General features: G+C 50.1%; 2 protein-coding genes across 4 annotated transcripts in view; one reads left to right on the top strand and one right to left on the bottom strand.

Moving 5' to 3' along the window:
- Window positions 1–2,006: 2,006 nt before the first annotated feature.
- On the bottom strand, window positions 2,007–5,986 carry LOC113904085. The gene is made up of 2 exons (XM_027560782.1): window positions 5,374–5,986; window positions 2,007–4,583 (listed from the first exon to the last, which is right to left on the bottom strand). Exons 1-2 carry the CDS (start codon window positions 5,661–5,663, stop codon window positions 4,394–4,396), a joined length of 480 nt encoding a protein of 159 aa, XP_027416583.1. The 5' UTR covers window positions 5,664–5,986; the 3' UTR covers window positions 2,007–4,393.
- The window catches only part of ZFAT (zinc finger and AT-hook domain containing), a 161,603-nt gene continuing 143,517 nt past the window's right edge, over window positions 4,392–22,477 (top strand). For all 3 annotated transcript variants that reach the window (XM_027560778.1, XM_027560780.1, XM_027560779.1), the window contains exons 1-2: window positions 4,392–4,722; window positions 21,932–22,108. In XM_027560778.1, coding sequence (XP_027416579.1) covers window positions 4,548–4,722; window positions 21,932–22,108 — 352 coding nt within the window. In that variant the 5' untranslated portion in view covers window positions 4,392–4,547. The remainder of the gene's footprint in view (window positions 4,723–21,931; window positions 22,109–22,477) is intronic.

A 22,477-nucleotide genomic window follows, 5' to 3' on the forward strand; every position in this document is an offset into this window, starting at 1 on the left:
TTCAACCACCTTAACAACACAAAAGTTTTTACTGTAGCAATACTTAAACTTATTTGTAAAAATCAGAACTATTGATTGGACCAATGTGTTAGCTTACAGAAGATACATTTTGTAGTTCTCCAGGACTGCAAGATCAGATACAAGATAGAAAGATTATCTCCTTCCCAGGAACATGGAAATCACAGCCTCTGGGTAAATGATTGATGGATTCTTAGTGGGAACATTGAATCCTTCCAGGTGACTCACATAGCAGCAGGTATTTGCCGGTTGGGATGCCCTCCGACCAGGTTCAACGGCTAAGTCAACAGGACTCACAAGTAAGTTCTTGCAATCTCCATGTCCATTGAATTTTGAGTACATGATGTTTTGCCTCAGTTTACAATTAACTTGATTATGCCTCATTAGCATTCATTATAATCAGCAGGACCATAGCGCAGCTTAATCCATCAACCATTCTGCAAGGACATCTGGCTAATTCATTAACTCACAGCACCAATTATGAACACTCCTTCTACCCGGTTATTTTGGAGGCTGCTGGTCTTGACCTGCCCTTCCTGGTTTTGGTATAGTTCTTACTCTTTCTGGAAATCTTTGACTTATAGTAAAGTTATCTGTTCTTTTCAACTTACATAGATACACTGTTTCCCAAACAGATATACTGAACTTCAAGTAAGAAATAAGAGTCCCATATATGCCAAACTTACCTACTTACTAAAATGCTGTTTCTATACTTTCTTTGAGTTATAACTAGCTTTGCCATTACATATAATATTAACTTTTCCTTTTTGATCGCTAAGGACTCATGGCTTTTCACAGACTCAACTTGTTCTTGTAAATCAGCAACTGTAGACCTAGTTGCTCTTTGTTGTATCTAAGTTGTTACAACCTGACCTGGGGACCCTCTTTCCTCTTCACCTGATTCCCTTGTCCTTTCAGCAACAGCTCAGCACTTTTGGCAGCAGCCCGGTTTTCTGGCAATAGTAAGATGTCTCAGGCCATGGCAATTTCTTTTTGCTCCCAGACGTGAACTTGGGTTCTCTGAAGGAGCCCTGGCTACTGCTAACGAAAAATGCTATTAAGATCACTACGTGTGTGCTGAGGGTACATGATGTGTGTGCTGGTGATGAGACGGCACCCTATGGCCGCTGAAAAGAACGAACGAGAAAAGACGTTGCTTCCTAAGGTCATAATTATGTTCTCAAATTGCTCAAATCATTTGAATATTACATCTTTTTTATATACAATTTTAAATGGATTCTTCCCTACAACATGTCTATTCAGATTTTTAACACTTCACTCAGACTGTGATTACCTCAATCTCTGATTTTTAGCACTGTGCCTCCAGGTCCATTATTTTGTGGCCCCTCTTACGTATCCTTTATCAAAATTTGCATTCAAGAAAACATAAAATTATGTATACAAATTATTCTGGCTTCATGTAAATGCATGTTTGTCATATAGCTATTAGATATAATTATAAAACTATTGACACAAATGTATTCAATTATGTTAATTTATTATTGCATAATGAAATGTCATTACATGTAATACATTTCTGGCACAAATTCACTCCTGTGCCTGTCTTGAGAGGCTGAAGAGGCCACCAGACGGCAAGCTGGGAGGCTCACGCCCTCTAGGAACTGTCGCTGAAGCAGGATGCTATTATTTAGACAATTTAGAGCAATTTATATTTACTTCTATTAATGTGCCTTCACTAATTGAAGGCATTCTGGGACAGTACGCAAATGGAGAGTATAAAGATGTTTGCTGACTGAATACATGCCAGTCACTCAGCAGGGCCATGGGTGGACTCATCTCTCCATTTGCAAATCTGGTCCCGTAGAAAGGGACTGTCTCTTGGTCATTTCTGTATTGACTGTGGCCAGTAATGATAGGGGCTTAGTGATTCTTCTTTGAACAGAGAAGAAGGAAAATACCATGAGAATAACAGAGAAAATCATAGCTGTCCAAATCATTAATTCAGGAATATCATTCACAATCCACTATTTTTTTAAAAATTTGACTTTATTAATATTCTGAGGCAACTGGGTTTGAGACAAATTTTAAATTGCTTCATTTCCAAAATTCATTTTGGTCACAACATCCAGGAGTAACCCGTCGGTTAATCAATAACATTTAAATACTGTTGTTAGAAAGGCAACCCAGCACAAAACCAATACTGTCAGCAATCAGAACAACTCTAATTTCCTGACGGAAATTGATTCACAGCAAAATAGTGGTTATTGCAAATATTTATCCGTCTGAAAGGGAACACTCATCCGTGCAGCTTTTTGAGCAGTTCATTTGCAAATCAAAGACTGTGATGAGTTCCACTCAGCCATCTATCTTGAGACTTGGAAGCACTGTGGGAGGCGGTGGGTGTGTAGCAATAACCCCAGGATTGCCTTGAAGTGGCCCTTTTGGGGATGGGTGGGTAGTGTGGACATATCCCACATGCGATGTGGGGAAAGTACTGGGCATGGAGACCAGGTCTACACCTGGGTTGTCACTGACCTGCTGTATGAGGTCAGAAAGCCACCTAACCTCTCTGCACACTTTTCTCTTCTTGCAAAGAAGGATATTCTTATTTGTCCAATTTAGCCCTCCTATTGTTGTGAAAAGGAAGGGGTGGGGGGAGGGATACCTCTTAAGTTATATTTAATGGACTGGGTAAATTTGGGGTCTTATAATCTTGAGTCTCTATTTTCCAAGAACAGGGTTAAGGAGCAAGACAAGGTTTCCAATAAATCCAAGCATCATCCTCCAGCTCAATGCTCTGTGCTGCTGTTCAGTCGCCGTGTCGCAGCCAATGCTTCGCGACCCCATGGACTGCGGCACGCCAGGGAACTGTCGCTCACCATCTCCCAGAGTTGTGGGATGTTCGTGGGAGTTTTACTAACTATAAAACAAGTGCCAATGAGAACAAATGTGTTCACTGAGTAACAGTGCAGTAGGAGCTGGAAACAAAGATAAAACAATCTGCGTGGCTTCTGTGCTCAAGAAGTTCATAGTCTAGATGCGTTGGGAGGGGGCTGTGTAAACAGATAAATGCAGTGGGCTTGGGATGGTGCAGGCCCGAAGTGTGAGCAGGAGTGTGGGAACAGTCATGAGCTGAAAGAGAATTCCTTAAACTGAGCCGCAAAAGAGGGGAAGTTATTTCAGGAAAAGGCTTACAACAGGCAAAGATTAGTATTTCAGAAGAACCAGAAAAACAAATCAGTATTTCCCAAATTTTTCACTTCAAGTTCACTTTCACATTTATCTCTGTTACCACATAAAACCATTTTAAGTCGACTAATTTTAGAAAATGTAAACAAGTTGGATTTAAAAAGAAAACTTTACACGATTACTACCAAAAATTACATTATTTGCTATAAACAGAAGCAAACCTTTAAAATAAAAGCAACAGGAACTCATTAATTTAATAAATCACTGTCAAGCTGTTCCTAGTTTTGGTGGCCAAAGGGGAGACCAGGATGAAACCAGGATAAATTAATGTCAGACAGTTAATAAATCCTATGGAGAAAACAGAGTGACTTAGGAAGGTTCCTTTGGATGGGGTGGCCCGGCAGGGCCCGCTACAGTATGTCATTTGAGCAGATATCTGAAGAAAGTGGTAGACCGAAAAGGAAAAGGAGGTCATTACAACTCAAGCAGATGCTGTGGCTTGCAGAAAGAAGGCTGCGAGCCAGATTCACGGAGAGGGGTAAGTGATGGGGTGGCGGGCTCACAGCCAGCCGACACTTTCTGCAAGATAGTCTAGAGCGTGGAGAGGCAGGCGCTCGGTCGAGGGGGTTCCAGCTGCTGAATTCTATCTGTAAGACTAAATCTAAGCTGAAGCTCCAATCCTTTGGCCACCTGATGCGAAGAACTGACTCACTGGAAAAGACCCTGATGCTGGGAAAGACTGAAGGCAGGAGAAGAAGGGGACAAGAGAGGATGAGATGGTTTGGATGGCATCGCCGACTCGATGGACAGGAGTTTGCGTAAACTCCGGGAGTTGGTGATGGACAGGGAGGTCTGACGCGCTGCAGTGCAGAGTCGGACACGACTGAGCGACTGAACTGAACTGATTCCTAGCGGAAAGCATCTGCAAACAGTGCAACCTTGGATAGAGAGTGAGCGAGGCCGGCTGTGACCGCCCCGACTGACAATTTAGTAAATAAATGAAAGCCAAGAAAAGTCAAGTCGCTGAGAACTGGGACAAGAAAGCGGAAACTCTCCTTCTTCGTCCAGCCCGGTGCGGTCCAAGGATGGGGCTGGCAGGCAGACGCCGGCTCCGGGCAGAGCAGGGTAGACTCGCGCTTCTGCAGTCCTCACTCCCGGCCTCCCGTGAGCCCCTTTTCGGGAGAGGCTCAAAACGCGGAGCCGGCAAATCCGCGGAACCGGATGGCTAAGCCGGGATATGGAGTCGGCGCACGCGCAGTGGCCCGACCGAGCCCGGCCGCTCTCGCCGCTGGGGGGGAGGGTCATCCGAGCCTGACGTCCGCGACGCCGACGTCAGCGCCCCGGGAAGAGGAGGGCGAAGACTCCATCCGCCATGTTGGATGCCGCAGATTCGCCATAACCGCGCCGGCTCTTTTCTTAAAAAAATAAAAATAAAAAGCGAAGCATCAGTGGGGCGCCCCGCCTTCTCGGTCGGCGCGGGAGGGGGCCCGGAAGAGCCCGACGCTTTTTTTTCCCTCCGCGGCAGGGGCGTTGCCATGGAGACGCGGGCGGCAGGTGAGCCGGGCTGGGGGTTGGGGTGGGGATGGGGTGGGGGTGGGGCGCAGCGCGGCGCGCGGGAAGCCGTTGCGAGCTCGGAGTCGGGAAGGAGCGCGCGGGCCGCTGGGCGGCGGAGGGATCTACGGCCCCGGGCGGAGAGCGGACGTAGCGGCGTCCTTCGACGGCACGTTCGGTCGCTGGCAGTATCCCGCCGCCTCGGGTTTTTATTGAGAAAAAAAGTAACGAGGATGCTAGCGGAAGAACGAGCGAGGGAAGGCAGTGCGCGCGCGCGTGCGCGGAGCCGTTTCCAGGGCAACGGGTGGGGCTGGGGCGCGCGCCAGCGACCGAGCGCAGGCGTGCCGGCGGGCGGGATGTTCGAATCCCCGCGCCGCCGACTCTTTGGCCGCTCTGCCTCCTTCTTGCCTGCCCTCAGTTTCCTCCTCCGTGAATTGGGTAGCTCCTTCAGACCCACGTTCCTTAGGCAGGGTGTGTTGAAGGGACAAGGTTCCACCGAGCTGCTGAAGGAAACTTTCTTTGTGTCTTGAAGAGGGAACCATAAACGCCAGAGATTATTAGCATTCTGGCTGCCGGTAACCCTGTAACATCCTGTGATAAACTGTAATTTATCCTCTATCTGCCGTCTAGCCCTGCGGGCCCCTTGGTCCTCACCCGTTAAAGTTAAGCTGAAATGCCACCTCCTCCAGGCAGCCGTCCGTCTCTGGCTTCCGGGCGGGGGGAGGCAGCCTTTCTGCCCTTGGACGCAAGAGCAGGATGGATCTTCTGAACACCTGGCCCGAGCCCCTTGACGCTGAGCTTGGGGCTCCTTCCTGCGTGATTAACAAGAAGCGTCTGCACTGGGGCACTGACCTCGCGCTTCCTGCCTCTCTGTTTCTACCAACAGTTCTAATTTGTATGTCTTTTACTGACGAGGAACAAAAGTTCAGAGAGGTCAACTTCATACAGTTTGGAAATGGCAGAACTGAGGCTTTAAAAATCAACTTCCTCCAGCTTGGGATGAAATCCAGACTTCGGGGTGCCTGCCCGGCTTGTACTTCTGGCTCCTGGAAGCTCAAGTGCCTGGCCTCCAGTGGGTGCTGTAGGGTACCTTTATCGAAGGGAAGAGTGAATATCTGGCTGCACTGACCACCTCCTGCCCCTTCCAGACTGGTTCCCTAGCAGAGCCCAGTGACTTGAGGAATAATTGATATAAGTTTGGTGTCATATGGTGACTCGGACTGGAAAGAATCTGCCTACAGTGCGGGAGACCCGGGTTCGATTCCTGAGTCGGGAAGATCCCCTGGAGAAGGGAATGGCAACCCACTCCAGTATTCTTGCCTGGAAAATCCCATGGATGGAGGAGCCTGGTGGGCTACAGTCCATGGGGTCCCTAATAGTTGGACATGACTAAGCAATTAACACCGAGTGTCATAGGGCATACCATCAACAATGGCCCCTCCAACATCAACTGCTGAGTCTATAAGCATGTTGAAGCAGTTACACTGAGTGTCCCCCATACTGAGGGTTGCAGAAGGCATTTGAGCTTATGTATGGTATTTGGTGCCCAGACGCCAGGGGCACGTTTCATGGATTCTTCACTTGAAGCATCTCTATATGCCAGGCAGGGATGAGTAAAGAGCCCTTGGACCCTTGGTTCTGCCCTCATACTATTGTGTCAGATTCCGACAAGGAGAGCCAGTACAGTAAAGTGTGTGTGTGTGTGTGTGTGTGTGTGTGTGTGTGTGCGCGTGTGCGATGATGAAGCAGACCCAGATCCCCAGGAGCTGTGAACTATGCCTGGCATGCTTTCTGACAATAATGATGTTACCGAATCCAAAACCCGTACTGCTTGCCACACGATGGGTCAATAAATCGAGAGATGAATCACTGGGGCAAGGAACAGTGAGTTTATTTGGAAAGCCAGCAGCTGGAGAAGATGATGGACCAGTGTCCCAAAGCACAGTTGTACCTGAGTTAGAATTCAGGCTTCTTTTATAATAAAAGGGGAGAGGGGAAGTGGTTGGTTGGTACAAACTTCTCGGTGTCTGAATCCTTAGTTCTTGTACCTGCGCTCCTAGGTCTGGTTACAATGTTCCTATAAACCTCCAAGACAAACATTATTCTCTGTTCTGCAAGTTTTTATCTGTATGAATGGAAAAGTGTTGTACTTTAAAGGTCAGAGCCTTGAGAAGGGGCCATTCTGTATATTTCAGGCTGTAGGCAAGGGTTTCTTGACTGGTAGCAAAAACAATAGAATACAAAGGTTAAAGTAGAAGAAACAGATCAGATGTGGAGTCAGACTTGATCTTCCCTACTGAACTGTCTTTGTTTGGTGCTTCCCTTCTCCAAAGTATAGATACATGGCATGCACTGCCCACTTCTCTTCTGGAGTTTACCTAACAGTTTCTAAAAACAATCCTGGACATTGTTGTAGTTGCCTTGACTTTTCAGCTATAAGTGACACAGATCATGTTTTAGAATATATTGCTGTTAACTTGGCATCTCTAATTCCTGAAGAGAGTCTCCTGTTTCGCTTGGTTGTTGGGTTACGGCAGGAGAGTCAGTACAATAAGTGATAAGGTGGAGTCGTGTTTGGCCTCTAAGGTGCAGCTTCTAGGTGGTGAGCCTGCCGTGATGGTCACCACCTTGAACTGGAGATCTGCCTGCTACCACACTGCTCCCTTCTCAGTGCATTTACCTTGTAGAACAATGATTCCTGTGTTACCTTACAATTTACCCAACAACTTGTCAAAGACAGCTATCCTTCAGTAGAATTAAGTGTCTGCCTAAGGCAAGGGCAGTCAGGAATTAGATATATTAAAAAGACTCTCCCATAATTGCATTTCCTTTTATAGACAGTTTCGTGCAGGCTGCTTCTGCAAACCTCCCCTGCGAGAGGAGCCAGTTTAATTATGTAGAAGGGATTTAGCCTGGAGTTAAGTTTTCTTTTTGTTCTCAACTGTTTATCCTGTTAAACTTTCACTGTCTTTGCAGTTTCTCAAGGGCAGGTGTCAACTTTAAGGGCAGGAACAGCCTGGAGGGTGGAATGAACACGTGCTCTGGGGCCTGGGATCTGCTCTCACCAGATTCCTGCAGGAGATGTCCTGGGCCGGTGCCCTGGAGGCTGGTGGTCCTGCTCCTCATCCCTTTCACCCAGACCCAGTCTGTCTGCCCTGCAGCCTAATGCTTTGTCACCTGCTTGCTTCTTGAAAACATTTGTGATTGGAAAAGTGTGACAGATGTTGACTGATTTTTTTTTTAAAGAAAAAAAAATCTGAGAGTGAAGCAAATAGTCATATTAAAAACTTATTACAGGTTTGAAGTTACAGTCTTTTTTTTTTTTTTTAAGTGGAGTCACCTTAAAAAAATTTATTTTCCTTTGTTTGACTGTGTTGGGTCTTAGTTGTGGCATGCGCGATTTTCAACCTTCCCTGTGGCACGTGGGCTCTTAGTTGTGACATGTGAGATCTAGTTCCCTGACCAGAGCTCCGACTTGGGCCTCTGCTGGGAGCACAGCTTATAAGCAGATTATAGCGGCTTCCCCGATAGCTCAGTTGGTAAAGAATCCACCTGCAATGCAGGAGACCCCGGTTTGATTCCTGGGTTGGCAAGATCTGCTGGAGAAGGGATAGGCTACTCACTCCAGTATTCTTGGGCTTCCATTGTGGCTCAGCTGGTAAAGAATCCACCTGTAGTGTGTGAGACCTGGGTTCGAGCCCTGGGATGGGAAGATCCCCTGGAGAAGGGGAAGGCTACCCACTCCAGTATCCTGACCTGGAGAATTCCGTGGACTGGGTCACAAAGACTTGGACACGACTGAGTGACTTTCACAAGCAGATCATGCTTGGCATATTAATAGAAAAAAAAAAAATGGGGTTACAGACTTTTCTGCTTCTAAATCATGTAACAAATGGAGCTGCGAATTGCTTAACTCTGGAATCCAGCACCTTTGTGCCCCCTCTGGGTCAGGACCAAGGCAGGATGGAACGGTGGGCACCAGCTTCAGAGGCAGCTGCTGGCCTTGTTGGAGTGTAGGGGGTTGAGGGGACCAGATCAGTTATGGCATCTGGAGCCAAGGAACAGGGGGTTTTGGGAGTAGCATTCTGGAAAATGGGGGTCTTGGATGTCCTGGCAACTTGGAAGGGTTGGTAAGTCAGCCCCAGGACTCCCTGTAGGGCCCTGGCTGGCTTCCTTATTTCTGTTGAATGTTTTCTTCCCATCTCTGCCAGCAGGACTCTTCTTCAGGGGCCACCACCACTGCCTTGCCCTGTAGGGTCCACCCTCCCTCCCTCTCTCCTTCCCTCCCTTCTTTCTTCTAAGCGGCTTCCCTGGTTCACCCAGATGTTTGTGTGAAACTTTGTGCGGGGAAGCGAGAATGCAGAGTCAGATGTGACTCACCGACTCCTCTTGAGGGTCTCATGCAGTCCCAGGAGTGGAAAACGGATCCTTTGGGAGATGGTGCCAGACGTCATGATGGAACTAAGCCCCGAGAATTGAGGGTTTGAGGGGTGGGGTGCAGCTCCCCCTAGCCCAGCCACTTAGTCAACCTTGGTCCTTTTGTTGAAAAAATATGTGGGTACATTTCTGAGCCCTTAGGTCTATTCCATTGATCTGTTTATCCTCCATCCGCATCGCACTGTCTGAATTACTGTAGTTTTCTAGTCATTTTTGAGCTTATAAAGAATAAACAGGAGGGCGTTCTTTGGAGGGGCAGAAATGCAGGCAGGAGCGAGACCCGGTAACAGGCACTGTCGTGGTGCAGCGGTGGCCGTGGGAATGGGGGTTGGGGCAGGTTTAGAGACGTGAGGCAGAGGAAAGCCCCGTGGGACTAGGCGGATCGGGCTTTAACTTAGAGACCAGCTAGTCTTCGTCTGTGTTTGTTTTTAGGGGAAAGAGCAGTGATGAACCGAACTGGCACAGGGACACGAAACTTCGCAGGCTCCGTACACACGGCCAGGGTCCATCATTTCCAGGAGGGCCACACGGCCACACTTCCCCTCACTGGGCAGGAGTCAGGCTTGCACACACGGCCAGGGTCCATCATTTCCAGGAGGGCCACATGGCCACACTTCCCGTCACTCGGCAGGAGTCAGGCTCGCACACACGGCTAGGGCCCATCATTTCCAGGAGGGCCACACGGCCACACTTCCCGTCACTGGTCAGGAGTCAGAGGACCAGTGAAGTTGCGGGTTTGGGGGTCTGGGTTGGCCTGCGGCTGGCCCACCCTGAGCCGCCCCTTCTCCCCCAGCCCTGGATCTTGGGTGTTTCTCTAGGAAGCAGGAGCTGAGCCTTGGTTAACGATCTTCTCAGGGATTCTAAGGTGAACATTCTGGAAATGTTCTAGTCCTTCTGACAAAGGAAATGCAGCATTTCTGTTTACAAATAAATATGTTTGTTAGCCTCATTGATCTCTTTAGGCTTTTTTTTTTTCTCTTTAAGCTTTTAACTGTGAATTAAGTGATATTGATGGTTTTGGAGTTTATAATCTTTTAGAGGAGACAGAGGTTAAACAAACACACCACCAAATACATGATTACAAATTGGGGAAATTGCTTCAAAGTGGAGGGTGGTGGGGGAGTGGGCAAGAGAAAGTAACGGAGACCTAATTTGTATTGAAGGGGGTTTCAGAAAAGTCTCTCTGAGAAACTGAAGTTAAAGCTAAACCTAGGTTCTGGATTTTTTTTTTTTTTTTTTTAAAGTTTGGTGATCAGAAAGCAGCCCTCTCCACTTTGCAGAATTTCTTTTATGATTAAAAAATTTTTTTATATTGGACTGTTGTTGATTTACAATATTGTGTTAGTTTTAGGTATACAGCAAAGTGATTTAGTTGTACATGTCTATTCTCTTTTAACTTCTTTTTCCACTCAGGTTATTACAGAATACTGAGCAGAGTTCCCTGTGCTATACAGTAGGTCCTTGTTTGATTATCTGTTTTAAACATAGGGTGTGTACATGTCAATCCCAAACTCCCAATTTATTCCCTTTTCCCTTTAGTAACCATAAGGCGGTTCTCTAGGTGTGTAAGTCTGTTTTGTAAATAAGTTCATGTGTATTCCCCCCCCCCCCGCCCCCGCCTGCATCGCTATCATGTGATATTTGTCTTTTTCTGTCTGACTTACCTCACTTAGTGTGATCATCTTCAGAATTTCAGGCAGCTCAGAACTAGCTCACGGCCGGAGTTCTCCTTTGCCCTCTGTCGCCGCCTAGGGGTCATGTGTGGGAAAGGCCCTGCTGCAGGAGCTCAGGAGACACCTTTGTCTACCCAGGTGGCAGCTGCCAATGCAGATGTCAGGCACGACTGAGGGACTGGGGTGCTGGGCCTACAGGGGAGGAGACCCAGGGGCCACTGGGTAGCCTGATCAGATGCAGTGGGAGGGACTGGTCTTGCCAGGGTCACCCCGAGGCTGCACTAGCTGGAGCTGGATCAGGGAGAAGGACGGGCTGCCTGAACTTCAAAAGTTCCCTGCCTCGTAAACAGAGAGGTTGTAGTTGTTCAGTCGCCCAGTCGTGTCCGACTCTTTGTGACCCCATGGACTGTAGCACGCCAGGCTTCCCGATCCTTCACCAACTCCTGGAGTTTACTCAAACTCATGTCTATTGAGTTGGTGATGCCATCCAACCATCTCATCCTCTGTTGTCCCCTTCTCCTCCTGCCCTCAATCTTTCCCAGCATCAGGGTCTTTTCCAATGAGTCAGTTCTTCCCATCAGGTGGCCACAGTATTGGAGCTTCAGCTTCGGCATCAGTCCTTCCAATGAACATTCAGGGTTGATTTCCTTTAGGATAGACTGGTTGGATCTTCTTGCTGTCCAAGGGACTCTTAAGAGTCTTCTCCATCACCACAGTTTGAAGGCATCAGTTCTTTGGTGCTCAGCTTTCTTTATTGTCCAGCTCTCACATCCGTACATGACTACTGGAAAAACCATGGCTTTGACTAGATGGACCTTTGTTTGCAAAGTAATGTCTCTGCTTTTTAATATGCTTTTTGGTCATTGCTTTTCTTCTGAGGAGCAAGTGTCTTTTAATTTCATGGCTGCAGTCACCATATGCAGTGATTTTGGAGCCCAAGAAAATAAAGCCTGTGGCTGTTTCCATTGTGTCCCCATCTTTTTGCCATGAAGTGATGGGACAGGAGACAGTGAGGTAGCTGCTCAACTAATAAGGGGAGTGTAGGGCACTGGCGGGAAGACTGGACTCTATCTCTTCTAAAGCAGGAGTCTATGAATTTGGGCCACAAACAAAACCACAGTCACTTTAAATTGTTTTCATGAACAAAATAGAATTATTTACTTATGATTCTGGAGTTTGTATCTTACTCATTTTAAAATGTGCTTAGCATACATAGTATGTGGTACATCTTAGGCATTCATTAAATGTTGAATTGTGTGACTAAGTTGAAAATTTCTTTTTTCCCCAGTATAAAACTGAATGACCCAGGGATGTGGAGAGTACACCTGATGCTTACTTCCTGTGTTAGTTACCAGGAAGAAGGAACCAGATGATTCTGGTGGCCTGGAGCTGGGTGGCTGGTGGGGTTTGGAAAATTCGTTTCCTTGTGGCTCTTGCTTAAATTTAAAGGTCTGCTCTGGAATTTGAACAGACTTTAGACACATCTGAGTATTAGAAGGCAGTTCTTTCTTCTGGAATTAATTGTTGAGTTCAAAATGCTTTTTAACTGAGATCAATCACAGGCTTTCATGATAAGTAGAGCAGGTATTTCAGATTCGCCATTGAATTTGTGTGTTTCCCACAGTTCCTGTCGGGCTGTTATTTTATCTCCTTTGATTATGACCTCAGGAGCCCAGAGCAGACAGCCAGCTTCTAGATGATAATAAATGAAATGTCCCCGTCCTCAGCCTCTTTGTTTTTTTTTCACTGGAGGCTGGTTGCTTTACAATGTTGCTGGTTTCTGCTGTGCAGCAGCGTGACTCAGGCGTAAGCGTACATGCCCATGCCGCCGCTCCAGGCCACCCCAGAGCGCCGGTCCAGCTCCCTGTGCTCTGCAGCAGCTCCTGCCCGCCGGCGGTTCCACTCCTGCTGGGGTCTGTATCAGTGCTCCTTGGTCAGTTCATCCCGCCTCTCCTTCCCCTGCCACATCCGTAACTGCCTGTTTCTCAACAGCGTGGACAGGAGTTCTGGTCGACATGGTCTAAGCTTCCTAATTCCTTGTCTCCATTTTCCTAAGTCTGTGGGTCCCCAAAGATTTTGGGGTGCTGGAGGCCCTCTCCCGTCCCACTGGCTGCCAGGGAGTGGGCGCTGCAAACCACATTTGTCTAATCTGCAGTGAAAAAGCTGCCGGTGTCCTGGAGAGAACGTGAGACTAGATTTGTGTTCTAGTCCAGACTGTCACGTGCTTGTAAGTGGAAAATACACACCAGATTGTGAATATTTAGTACAGCAACCACAATAAAAAAAGAATGTTGAACTCTCTCATCCGTTTCTAATCTCATGGATTACAAGGGAAAGAATAATATTTGGATATACTGGGGTAACAAAGCGTAGTATTAGAATTAATTTTCCTTGTTTCATTTTAATGCGGCTGCTTGAAAAATTTGAAATCACACCAGTGGTCCTGTTTCTGTGGATGGCGCCGGCCTGGCCGGGGGCGTTGGGCCTCTTGAGCCCTGGTGGTCTAAATGGCAGCCCTCACAGAGCCGCACGTGAGTGTGTTTCTGCACGAGAGGCAGTGTCCGTGGGCAAGCGCTCACACCGGCCATCTGCACGTTGGGGAACGGTGTGTGTGCTGAGCCACGCCCCCTAGCGGGTGGCTGTGTGTGCAAGCCCGTTTCCCTGCCCGTCCCAGTCCTGGGCACCTGTGTCGCGTGGAGCAGCCCTGTGCCCAGTATTGCCTCCGCGCGATTGACCCCTGCCCCCACCGTCCTCGTGAGGTCAGCAGGGCGGCTGCAGTGGTCTCCGTGGGTTTCCAGCCACGGACGTGTGGGTTCGTCAAGGGAGAGGCCCCTCCAGACACGCAGAAGTAGCCACGGTGGGGTCTGAGCCCGAAGCCTCCGTCCCGAGGCCCAGTGCTGAAGCCAGCGCCAGGCGGCCCATCACCTTCCAAAGTTAAGACTGATGGTGCCCCTCCCACCACACACAAAGGAACCCAAATAAACTAAAACAACGAAACCCCCAGACCAGAAACTCAGAGGCCTGGTGGCGGCGGCCATGGGCATTGCTAAAACGGGAGAGCACTTTGCACATCTTGTTTATCCCGTGGAAATGACCCCGGCGATGTGGTGGTCAGCCTGGGAGTTCTGGGGCCACCTCGGTGACTTGCGTAAGGGAAGTGGTGATGTCAGGGGTCCCCGTGGGGGCTCCCACCTCCTTGGAGCCTCCCCCACATCTGCTGGGGCGGGCATAGCGCTGCCACTTAGAGAACTGGGTGATGGGGATGTGGTTCCTGTTTACATCAAATTATTTATGGTGCTTTCCCACGGAAAGGGCCCCAGGGCTGCTCTTCAGCTCTGATTATGGTAAATACGAGTAGACTCTATTGCCCAGGGCTCTCACTTTGAGAGTGCTTAAAAATAACTTAAAAAAAAATTATGCCAAGTTTCAACGTGGAAGAAATGCGTATGCATAAAATTATAATGCCACTGTTTGGCCCAGGCTTAATTATAGCTGATACTGAGCATTTCTCATTTTATTTCGTTAATCCAGTTTCAACAAAGGAACACCCAGGGGCTTTCTCCTTTGCATCTAATAGAAATGTTAACTTTGTGGGGCTATGGAAGTTGGCGTGCTCATCAGCATTTCATGAGCTGAATGGTAATAATACCACAAATGAGGGCATGCATTTATTGGAACTTCCGCCCACTGAGTTTCAGAGCTGGGGGCCGGGTATGTTGGAGGTGGAGGTGGCAGGCGGGAGGGCAGGTGCCTTTTGGGCCCCTCCGGGCGTGGGAGCAGCGGGCGCTGGCTGGGGCTGCTGGCACACCCTGGGTTCCGTCCAGGCGGCTCTGTCCGTCTGTCTGTAAATTAGCCTCTGGGTGAGGCTCAGAGAGCAGGTTCCGTTCTAAGCCATTCGAAGGCCACTTCTCACTGGGGCCTCGAGAGGCTCACAGACTTACGCAGACTCCTCCGCCACCATGGAGGCGGGGCGCGGGGGACCCAGGTCCTGACTCAGGTGGGCGCCCTTCCTGCTGCTTTGTTTGCAGCGGTGCCTCAGAAGGGTCGGTCAGCGAGCTGGGAGCGCCCTGCCGATCCAGCAGACGCCCAGCAGGTGTGGGCGTGGAGGCCCAGGAGGCCGGGTCCGCGTGCCTGGGCGCAGGGCTGCGGGGCGGGTTCACGGCCGGATCTGGGCTTCTCAGCCCACTGTGTGCTCACCGCTGTTGGTGACCTCGGAGTCCCCTCGAAGTGGGGAGAGCCGCCCCTCCCTCACTGGATTAATGTGAAAATGAAGTGGGTGGCGGACCAAGGATGGCATCTGGTGGAGTTAAGACTCAGGGAATGTTCACTGTATTTTCATGAGGGTCTGCCTGCCCCGTCTTGGGAGTGGCTTCATCCCAGGAATGGGGGTGTAGTGCTCAGACTGGTCACCAGAGGGTGCTGCTGGCGCGTGTATGATGTGCACTCTGGCCTGAAGGCCCGGGTTTACTCTGTGTGCTGGTAACCTTTTTTTTGCCAAGGAAAGCTGGTCCGCTGTATGTGGTGGTTCTCTGTTCCCTGCTTCATACCTGCTGCCAAGCTGTGTGGAGGCATGTTTATTAAATGTGTGTTCTGGTGGGTTGGTGGCCCTGCATCTGGCATTCTCATTTCCTGAAGGGAGTTGCTGTTGTAAATTGCATAAAATAAACACACAGAGAGTAAAGTTCCCTTTTTGGTGTAGCTCCTCTTAGTTGTGATTAATTGTTAGAAATATCTCTGTAGCCACAAAGCTGGGTATAGGGTGGGGCCCAAGGCTTCTTGTGTTCTTCACATGGTCCTACTGGTTCCGACCTGTGTTTCTACCTGATTTTTTTAAGTTCCTTATACGTGGACCGAGTAGTTTTGAAAACATATAGGCCTGAACTTGATCTGCCGGGGCAGGTTACAGCTGCTTCATCTGTAACATGGGAGAGTAATACCTTTGTGGCCAGCTCCTTAGGGCCGCTGTGTACAGCTGTGCAGGTTGCACACTGCACAAGAGCAGCATGTCTAAGGGCATCATCTCACGCCATGGATTTGTGTATTCATTATGACAGTTTTCTGCAAGTGGTAGTAAAGTATCTTGTTCTCACAAAATCAACATGTTATGACCACTTTCTGATAGGGGGAGCTAATGTCTTTAGGAAATGGCGCCCTTTTTCCTTTCTCACAGAGGTGCCTTGCAGGCTGGCAGCCACCCTGCTCGTCAGGGTGAGAGGTGACAGGGAATGTGGCCCTCAGGGAAGGTTTGCCGCTTCCCTTGAAAGCAGAGTTTGAAGTGCTGTCATGGAGGTGAGCCCAGAGGCAGGGCCCCTAGGCAAGTGTGTGTGTTGGGGGTGCCAAGTAGGGACACGGGGCCTTCCAGGGGAAGAGCAGGGGTTGTTGGGAGTCCAGCCTCCCAGGCTCTTAGCCCATGCTGCGTCTCCATCAGAACCTGGGAATGTCTCTGTGTTTCACTATTGAAAGACTCACATTTTAACATCTCTAACATCTGGAGATGTCTTACAGTTGATGTGATAAGACTCCTGCATGCCTTAATTTATTTGGTAGCATTTTAATCTTCTTTTAGTCATATTGTAAAGTATCCATGCATCTGAAGATAGATGCTGTCTAAGATTTGAGGAAATAGGATAATGAAACCCATTTCACGGGAGTGTCGTGCAGATTAGACACGCCTGGCCTGAGCCTTGCGTGCTGCCAGCTCATGGTGGGGGTGTGATTGATTTAAACTTCCGACTCTTCTCCTGCTTCCTCTTTGAATTCCTTTATTTTGGTTACAGCGAGTTCTCAGAAAGTGCGATGGTGATGATGATGTTATATTAAGCATATCCACAGCTCGTTAAAAGTTGTGCGAAACAGACTAAATGGAAGGAAAGTATTTTGATCAAGCCCGGGCCCCCTTTCCTGAAGATAAAGGGAAAGAGTATTTTCGATTGCAGTAAGCTGCACAGTGTGAGGGTTTACTCCCGCCTTGGGTGTAACAGCAGTCTGGCTGCGTGTTACTAAAGTGTTTCCACTCCTGTTGGGATGCTGCCAGCCTGTAAGAGTTTAATAACTTAAGGGCAAGTGAACAACAGGAAGACAAAACCTAACTCCAAAGGAATCTGCCATCCGACTTTTTTCATGAGGTCGGCAGTTTAATAGGATCTTAGCTTAGTCTGTTGAACTCTATTTAAAGTTGATCAATCCAAGTAAAAGACAGTTAAAAAGCAGAGGATGGCATACTAATCGAGGAGAGGAAGGAAGAGAGCTTTGTTTTTACACTATAGTTTTTAAATAGAGAAATCTCATAGTCTGGTAATGAGCATTCTGTCTCCTTATGGTCATCAATAAATATTTGGGCTATTTGTAGTCATCAGCTCACCTGACATTTATCGAGCACCTACTGTGTTCCTAGCGGCAGCCAGGCTGAGAGGAGGATGGCTAATGTTGGGTCTGGCGGGGCTCCGGCGGCAGGTGGTGTGGGGGGTGGTGTGGGGGGTCCTGGGGCCAATCCCCTTCTCCTCCCGGAGGTGGGCAGGGGCCTGGACTGAGCCCTGCTGCCCCCCGGGAGCTGCCTCACTCCAGCCCTGTGGGACGCAAAGACCTCTCAGATGTGGGGCCGCTGCTAATGCCGCTTCTGTTAGACAACATCCTTTGAGTTTATGCTCAGGGTCCCTGTCTGTGACACGCGATGTCCCCTCTCACTTCTCTGTGGGGAGCCCAGCACTGGGGGGTGGAGGGAGGGAAGAGGCCTCAGGGTGCTGGGAGCCCTGGGGGAACTTTGGGGACGTGTAAGTGGGGTGCCCCTGCCTCTTTCCCTCCCAGACTCACAGCAGAAGCTCCGTGCTCCGGGATGCTATCCTTCCCAGGGGCTGGTCAGCTGTTGTCTCTACCCCGCACGCTTCTGTGTTATCCGACTGTTCGACAGCTTCGCCCTGTGGCTCCTGTAATAATTAATAACAGTGATTTTAAACGGGGGCGCCGAGGGCCGGGAGACCTGGAACACCTGCATCCTGCTCTGCTCTTCCCATCCCAACAGGAGATGCCCTTACATAGGACAACAGCAAAATTCTCCTTGACCGTGGGCTGGGCTGGATGTGCTGGGAGCTGGCCGGAGCCCGAAACTTCAGCTCAAGGCTGGACTAACCTTCGCTGGTTTCCTCGGGGGCCCGAGATGTGGGGAGGGGTTCCTCAGGAGCAAGCCAGCTCCAGCCGCCTGATTCCAAAGGGGCTGCCTGATTGCAAAGGCGGGGGTGGGGGGCCCAGCCAGCCCACACCTGTGACCCATCAGCGCCCAGGGGCGCTCCCCAGGGTCCCAGCCACCCTCCCTGGACTGCAGGCCCGTCCAGGTCGTGGCCTTCCTCTGGGAGGAGTGGACAGAGGCACTCGCTTACTTGTCTCTGGTGCCCCAGGCAGGGTGAGCAAGTTCAGAGGTCACAGGCAGGACCCAGCTCTTCCTGGCTGGGAGTGTTTGCAAATCAGGGTTCAGAAATGAGGACTTGTTGATGTGGTTATTTTAAGATTTTCCATTTTAACAGTACAGAGTAGCTGGTTACAAACTGGCAAAAAAAATCACAGAAATTGAGTGCTCAAGCTCCAGACTTCTGTGACTTTCCTTGTGCTGAACACGCCGTTTCCCCTCCCGAGTCCTTTTGATAAGGATGAGTGCACAGTAATTGAACCTAAAAATGTAGCCAAATTATAGCATCTTCATCAGAATTAGATGACAACATAATTATGCTTGTATTTCAGGGTATAAGACCTTTTTTTTCCCTCTATGCGTCTACTATGAAAAAATGAGAAGAGCAGCTTTGTTGTTATTTGGGTAGATGAACAGTTCTTCATGTCCTGGGGCCGCAGCCCGATGTGCCCATTCCCCGTGTTTCCGCGTCTTGTCTGCGCTGTGGTTTGAGCATGTCCCTGCAGGGTGCACGGCCTCCTTCCGAGTCAGAGGCCTGGGGCATGTTACAGACGCCATTCCAGCGGGGACACCGCGGATGGGGCGGCACTCATGACAGCAGAGACGAGCTCATCCACCTGCACGGCTCTGGGGGCCGTGTGGTCCGGCCGGCTGTTGTGTAGCCGTGCTCCCATCAGTGCTGACCCGGGAGGCCGTGTGGTCCCGCCGACTGTTGTGTAGCTGTGCTCCCATCAGTGCTGACCCTGTTGTGTAGCCGTGTTCTCATCAGTGGTGACCCTGTTGTGTCACTGTCTTCCCATCAGTGCTGACCCCGGGAGGCCATGTGGTACATTGTAGAGCTTGGGGCTGCTGCTGCTGCTGCTGCTAAGTTGCTTCAGTCGTGTCCGACTCTGTACGACCCCATAGATGGCAGCCCACCAGGCTCCTCCGTCCCTGGGATTCTCTAGGCAAGAACACTGGAGTGGGTTGCCATTTCCTTCTCCAATGCATGAAAGTGAAAAGTGAAAGTGGAGTCTCTCAGTCATGTCTGACTCTTTGCGACTCCATGGACTGAAACCTACCAGGCTCCTCCGTCCATGGATTTTCCAGGCAAGAGTGCTGGAGTGGGGTGCCATCGCCTTCTCTAGGTCAAGCTGGGTGCCCCCTGAGGCCAGCCTTTCTGAGCCCCAGGCCTGCAACTGTAGCTGAGAGCTCAGGGAGCACGCAAGGTCATGTTGTGGGCGGGTCCTGGAGCCAGTCTGGAGCCCTTGGGCACCCGAGGGCCCTTCCCAGGTCCGCTTTCAAGATCCTTTCAGTGCCTCCTCTGGGAAGCCTTCCTAGCACTTTAGCCCAGGATCTCTGCCTTCCCTCTGCCCAGCGTGTCTGCTGTTTACAGCAGCGTCTCGGCTCAGACGTCCCTTGAACAGCTACCCCGGGCAGGCTGGAGGAGGCAGCCTTGGACAGGAGGCTGCCCTGCCTGAGCCACTCAGCGCTCATCACTTGTTGCCACAGCCTGAATGCTGTGTGTACCCGTCACCTTGCTTCTCAACCTTCCTGATTTTTAAACTCATGTAAACAGGAGATTCAAGAGACTCGGGTTCTGTCCCTGGGTCGGGAAGATCCCCTGGAGGAGGAAATGGCAACCCACTCCAGCATTCTTGCCTGGAGAATCCCACGGACAGAGGAGCCTGGTGGGCTGTAGTCCATGGGGATCGCAAACAGCTGGACATGACTGAGAACGCACACATAGACTCATTGTAGGAAATCCAGAAGTGACTATAAGAAAAGAGTCCAGCAGGCAGGATCCTTTCTGCCTGGCCATCTGTTCTTCCGTCCATCACCCGTAAATCTGTCTCTCCCTTAGGAACAAAGTCACGCACCTGTCGAGCTGTGGTGCATCCCACTCTGTAGAAGTGAATGTTCATCCTGAGCATTTTCTGTGTCGTCCAGGATTCTTCCCCCTTTGGTTCTCAGCGGCTTGTGGGACTGCTCTGGGGGACGTGTCCTGGCATGCCCGCTGTGGAGCACGCAGATGGTTTCTGGGACTTGTCATCCTGAATGACCTCTGTGTTGAGCATCTCTGCGCAGAGTCCTTGTTTGCATTTTGGACGATTATGAAGCCAGATATCAAGAAGTAGGACCACTGCTCAGAAGTCATGAGCGAGTGTCTTCGGGGCTCTTGGCCCCTTGGTTGGTGGCAGGCGTGTCTCTGTCAGCATTCAGGGCCCGGGTCCTGCAGGGGGGTGCCAGGCCAGCCGCCTGACGCCGCGGCTTCCCTGGCCTCAGCGCAGGTGTGGGCTGCCTCCCCACCTCTGTCTCCATTCCATGCTGCAGCCTCTCCTCTGTGACAGTCGTCCTGGGTCGGGTATCCTTGTCTCTGCCAGCATCCTGGGGACTCCAGACCCAGCACTGGACCCATGGTGGGCATTTGGGAAGTGTGCCGAATGACACAGATGGCCATGGCCAGGAGGCATCCCGGGCCGCCCAGGCCTTCGGGCTGTGGGGGATCCTGGGCAGTGGGTTAGTTAACAGGCGGTGCCATCGCTTGGTCACGTGCAGATGTACAAGTAGTCTTATCTGTGTGGTCTCCAGACAGTGCTTGGTGTGCCTGGGGACTAAGGGGCCCTCACAGGAGCCCTGTGGTCCCCCAAAGTGCTGCTGTTACCTGTCTTAGAATTCCCTTTTCTCCTGAAAGCATAGCAGGAATCAAGAGTAAGTCCAGGCTACTTGGGTAATAGTTGCAGTGAAAACTCTACGATGCGGTTGTTCTGGGCGGGTCTGTCTCCCCAGTGGGCTGGTGGCTCGTCTGTGGAGGACCCCACGCCCAGTTCATCTGAGTCCCGGATGCCTGACGTGGGGGCCACCCCGTGGCCACTGCTCCACAGACGCTGAAATGACCAAGAAAGCACTTGGTATGTGGTTTGGGGATTATGTTCCTCTCTGGAGTGATTTTCACTTCAGACTCGGTTGACTACAGGGAAAAGTGTTTTAGCTTTAACTTGGAGGCAGCTCAGCTCACGGTCTGCAGCCAGAGTTCATGTCAGCAGGCGGCAGAGTCCAGGCTTTGACCTGGGCAGGTTGCTTCTTCTCACAGCCTCAGTGTCCTCAGCTGTGGAATAGGGATGACAACCCCCTTTGCCTAAATCGTAGGGGTCATTGTGGGGTCAGCAAGACACTCAGTGAAAATGACATGGCCTCTTATGACGAAAGGCATCTATCACTGAAATCTCTTCTTGTTTTGGAAGCATTTCGGGTTCCTTAGGAACGAAGCATTTCTTGGAAAAAATAAAATATCGATTGGTGGTATTCACGAGAGACTTTCATTGATGAAGCAATGTTCTGCTTTGTTAAATTTCCATTTCGTGTGTTATTTGGTGAAGAATTCTCGTAGGTCATTACCCTGCCTGCTTATTGGTGGAAAAGCCCTTTCTTTGAAGGCAAGAGAGGGACTTGGTTTCTGGGACCCAGGCGCCTCCTGGGCACCACCCTCACTGTGGCAGCGCCGTGCCAGCCCACTGCCTCGTGAAATTCCAAAGAAAGAATTTTCTGGCAGCCGGGGCTGCATAAAGCAAGCAGTGAGCTGCCTGGCCAGACGCAGCCTGTGGGAGGCTGGCCATCGCTCAGATGAGCAGCCTTCAGTATTTTTTCTTTGGCAGTTGGACGCAACCACTGTTTTTTGTGAAGATGAAATGACATATTTTGCTTTTGTTTCTTTTCCTTACAGAAAACCCAGCCATCTTCATGTGTAAATGTTGTAACCTTTTCTCACCAAGTCAGTCGGAACTCCTCTCCCACGTTTCTGAGAAGCACGCAGAGGAAGGGGTTAATGCGGATGAAATCATCATTCCCCTCAGGCCTCTGAGTACCCCTGAGCCCACCAACCCAGGCAAACCCGGAGATGGTAAGGGGGCTGGGGTGCTGGGCGAGGGTGCCTGTAGGTGGCAGTGCTGCTTATTTGCTTTCAAATACTTTGCTTCTAGGGCTTCCCTGGTGGACTAGTGATAAAGAACCCGCCTGCCAATGCAGGAGACGAGGGTTTGATCCCTGGGTCGGGAAGATCCCCTGGAGAAGGAAATGGCAACCCACTCCAGTAGTCTTGCCTGGACAATGCCATGGACAGAGGAGCCTGGCGGGCTACCGTCCATGGGGTCGCAAAAGAGTTGTGCAGGCTGGAGTGACAACAGGAACAAGAACAACAGCTTTGATGCTGTTTCTGTCTGGCAGGTGTAGGGCCTCAGAGGAATCCAAGTTTCCAACCAGAAGCCACAAT

This window comes from Bos indicus x Bos taurus, chromosome 14, assembly GCF_003369695.1.
Source record: "Bos indicus x Bos taurus breed Angus x Brahman F1 hybrid chromosome 14, Bos_hybrid_MaternalHap_v2.0, whole genome shotgun sequence".
Taxonomy (NCBI): Eukaryota; Metazoa; Chordata; class Mammalia; order Artiodactyla; family Bovidae; genus Bos; species Bos indicus x Bos taurus.

Excerpts from the sequence above, each read along its gene's own strand:
- LOC113904085 (XM_027560782.1), bottom strand. The coding sequence starts at position 5,663 with ATGAAGTTGACCTCTCTGAACTTTTGTTCCTCGTCAGTAAAAGACATA. Across the intron at positions 4,584-5,373 it reads TTTCAGCTTAACTTTAACGG|AAAAGAGCCGGCGCGGTTAT; the intron begins GTGAGGACCAAG and ends TATTTTTTTAAG.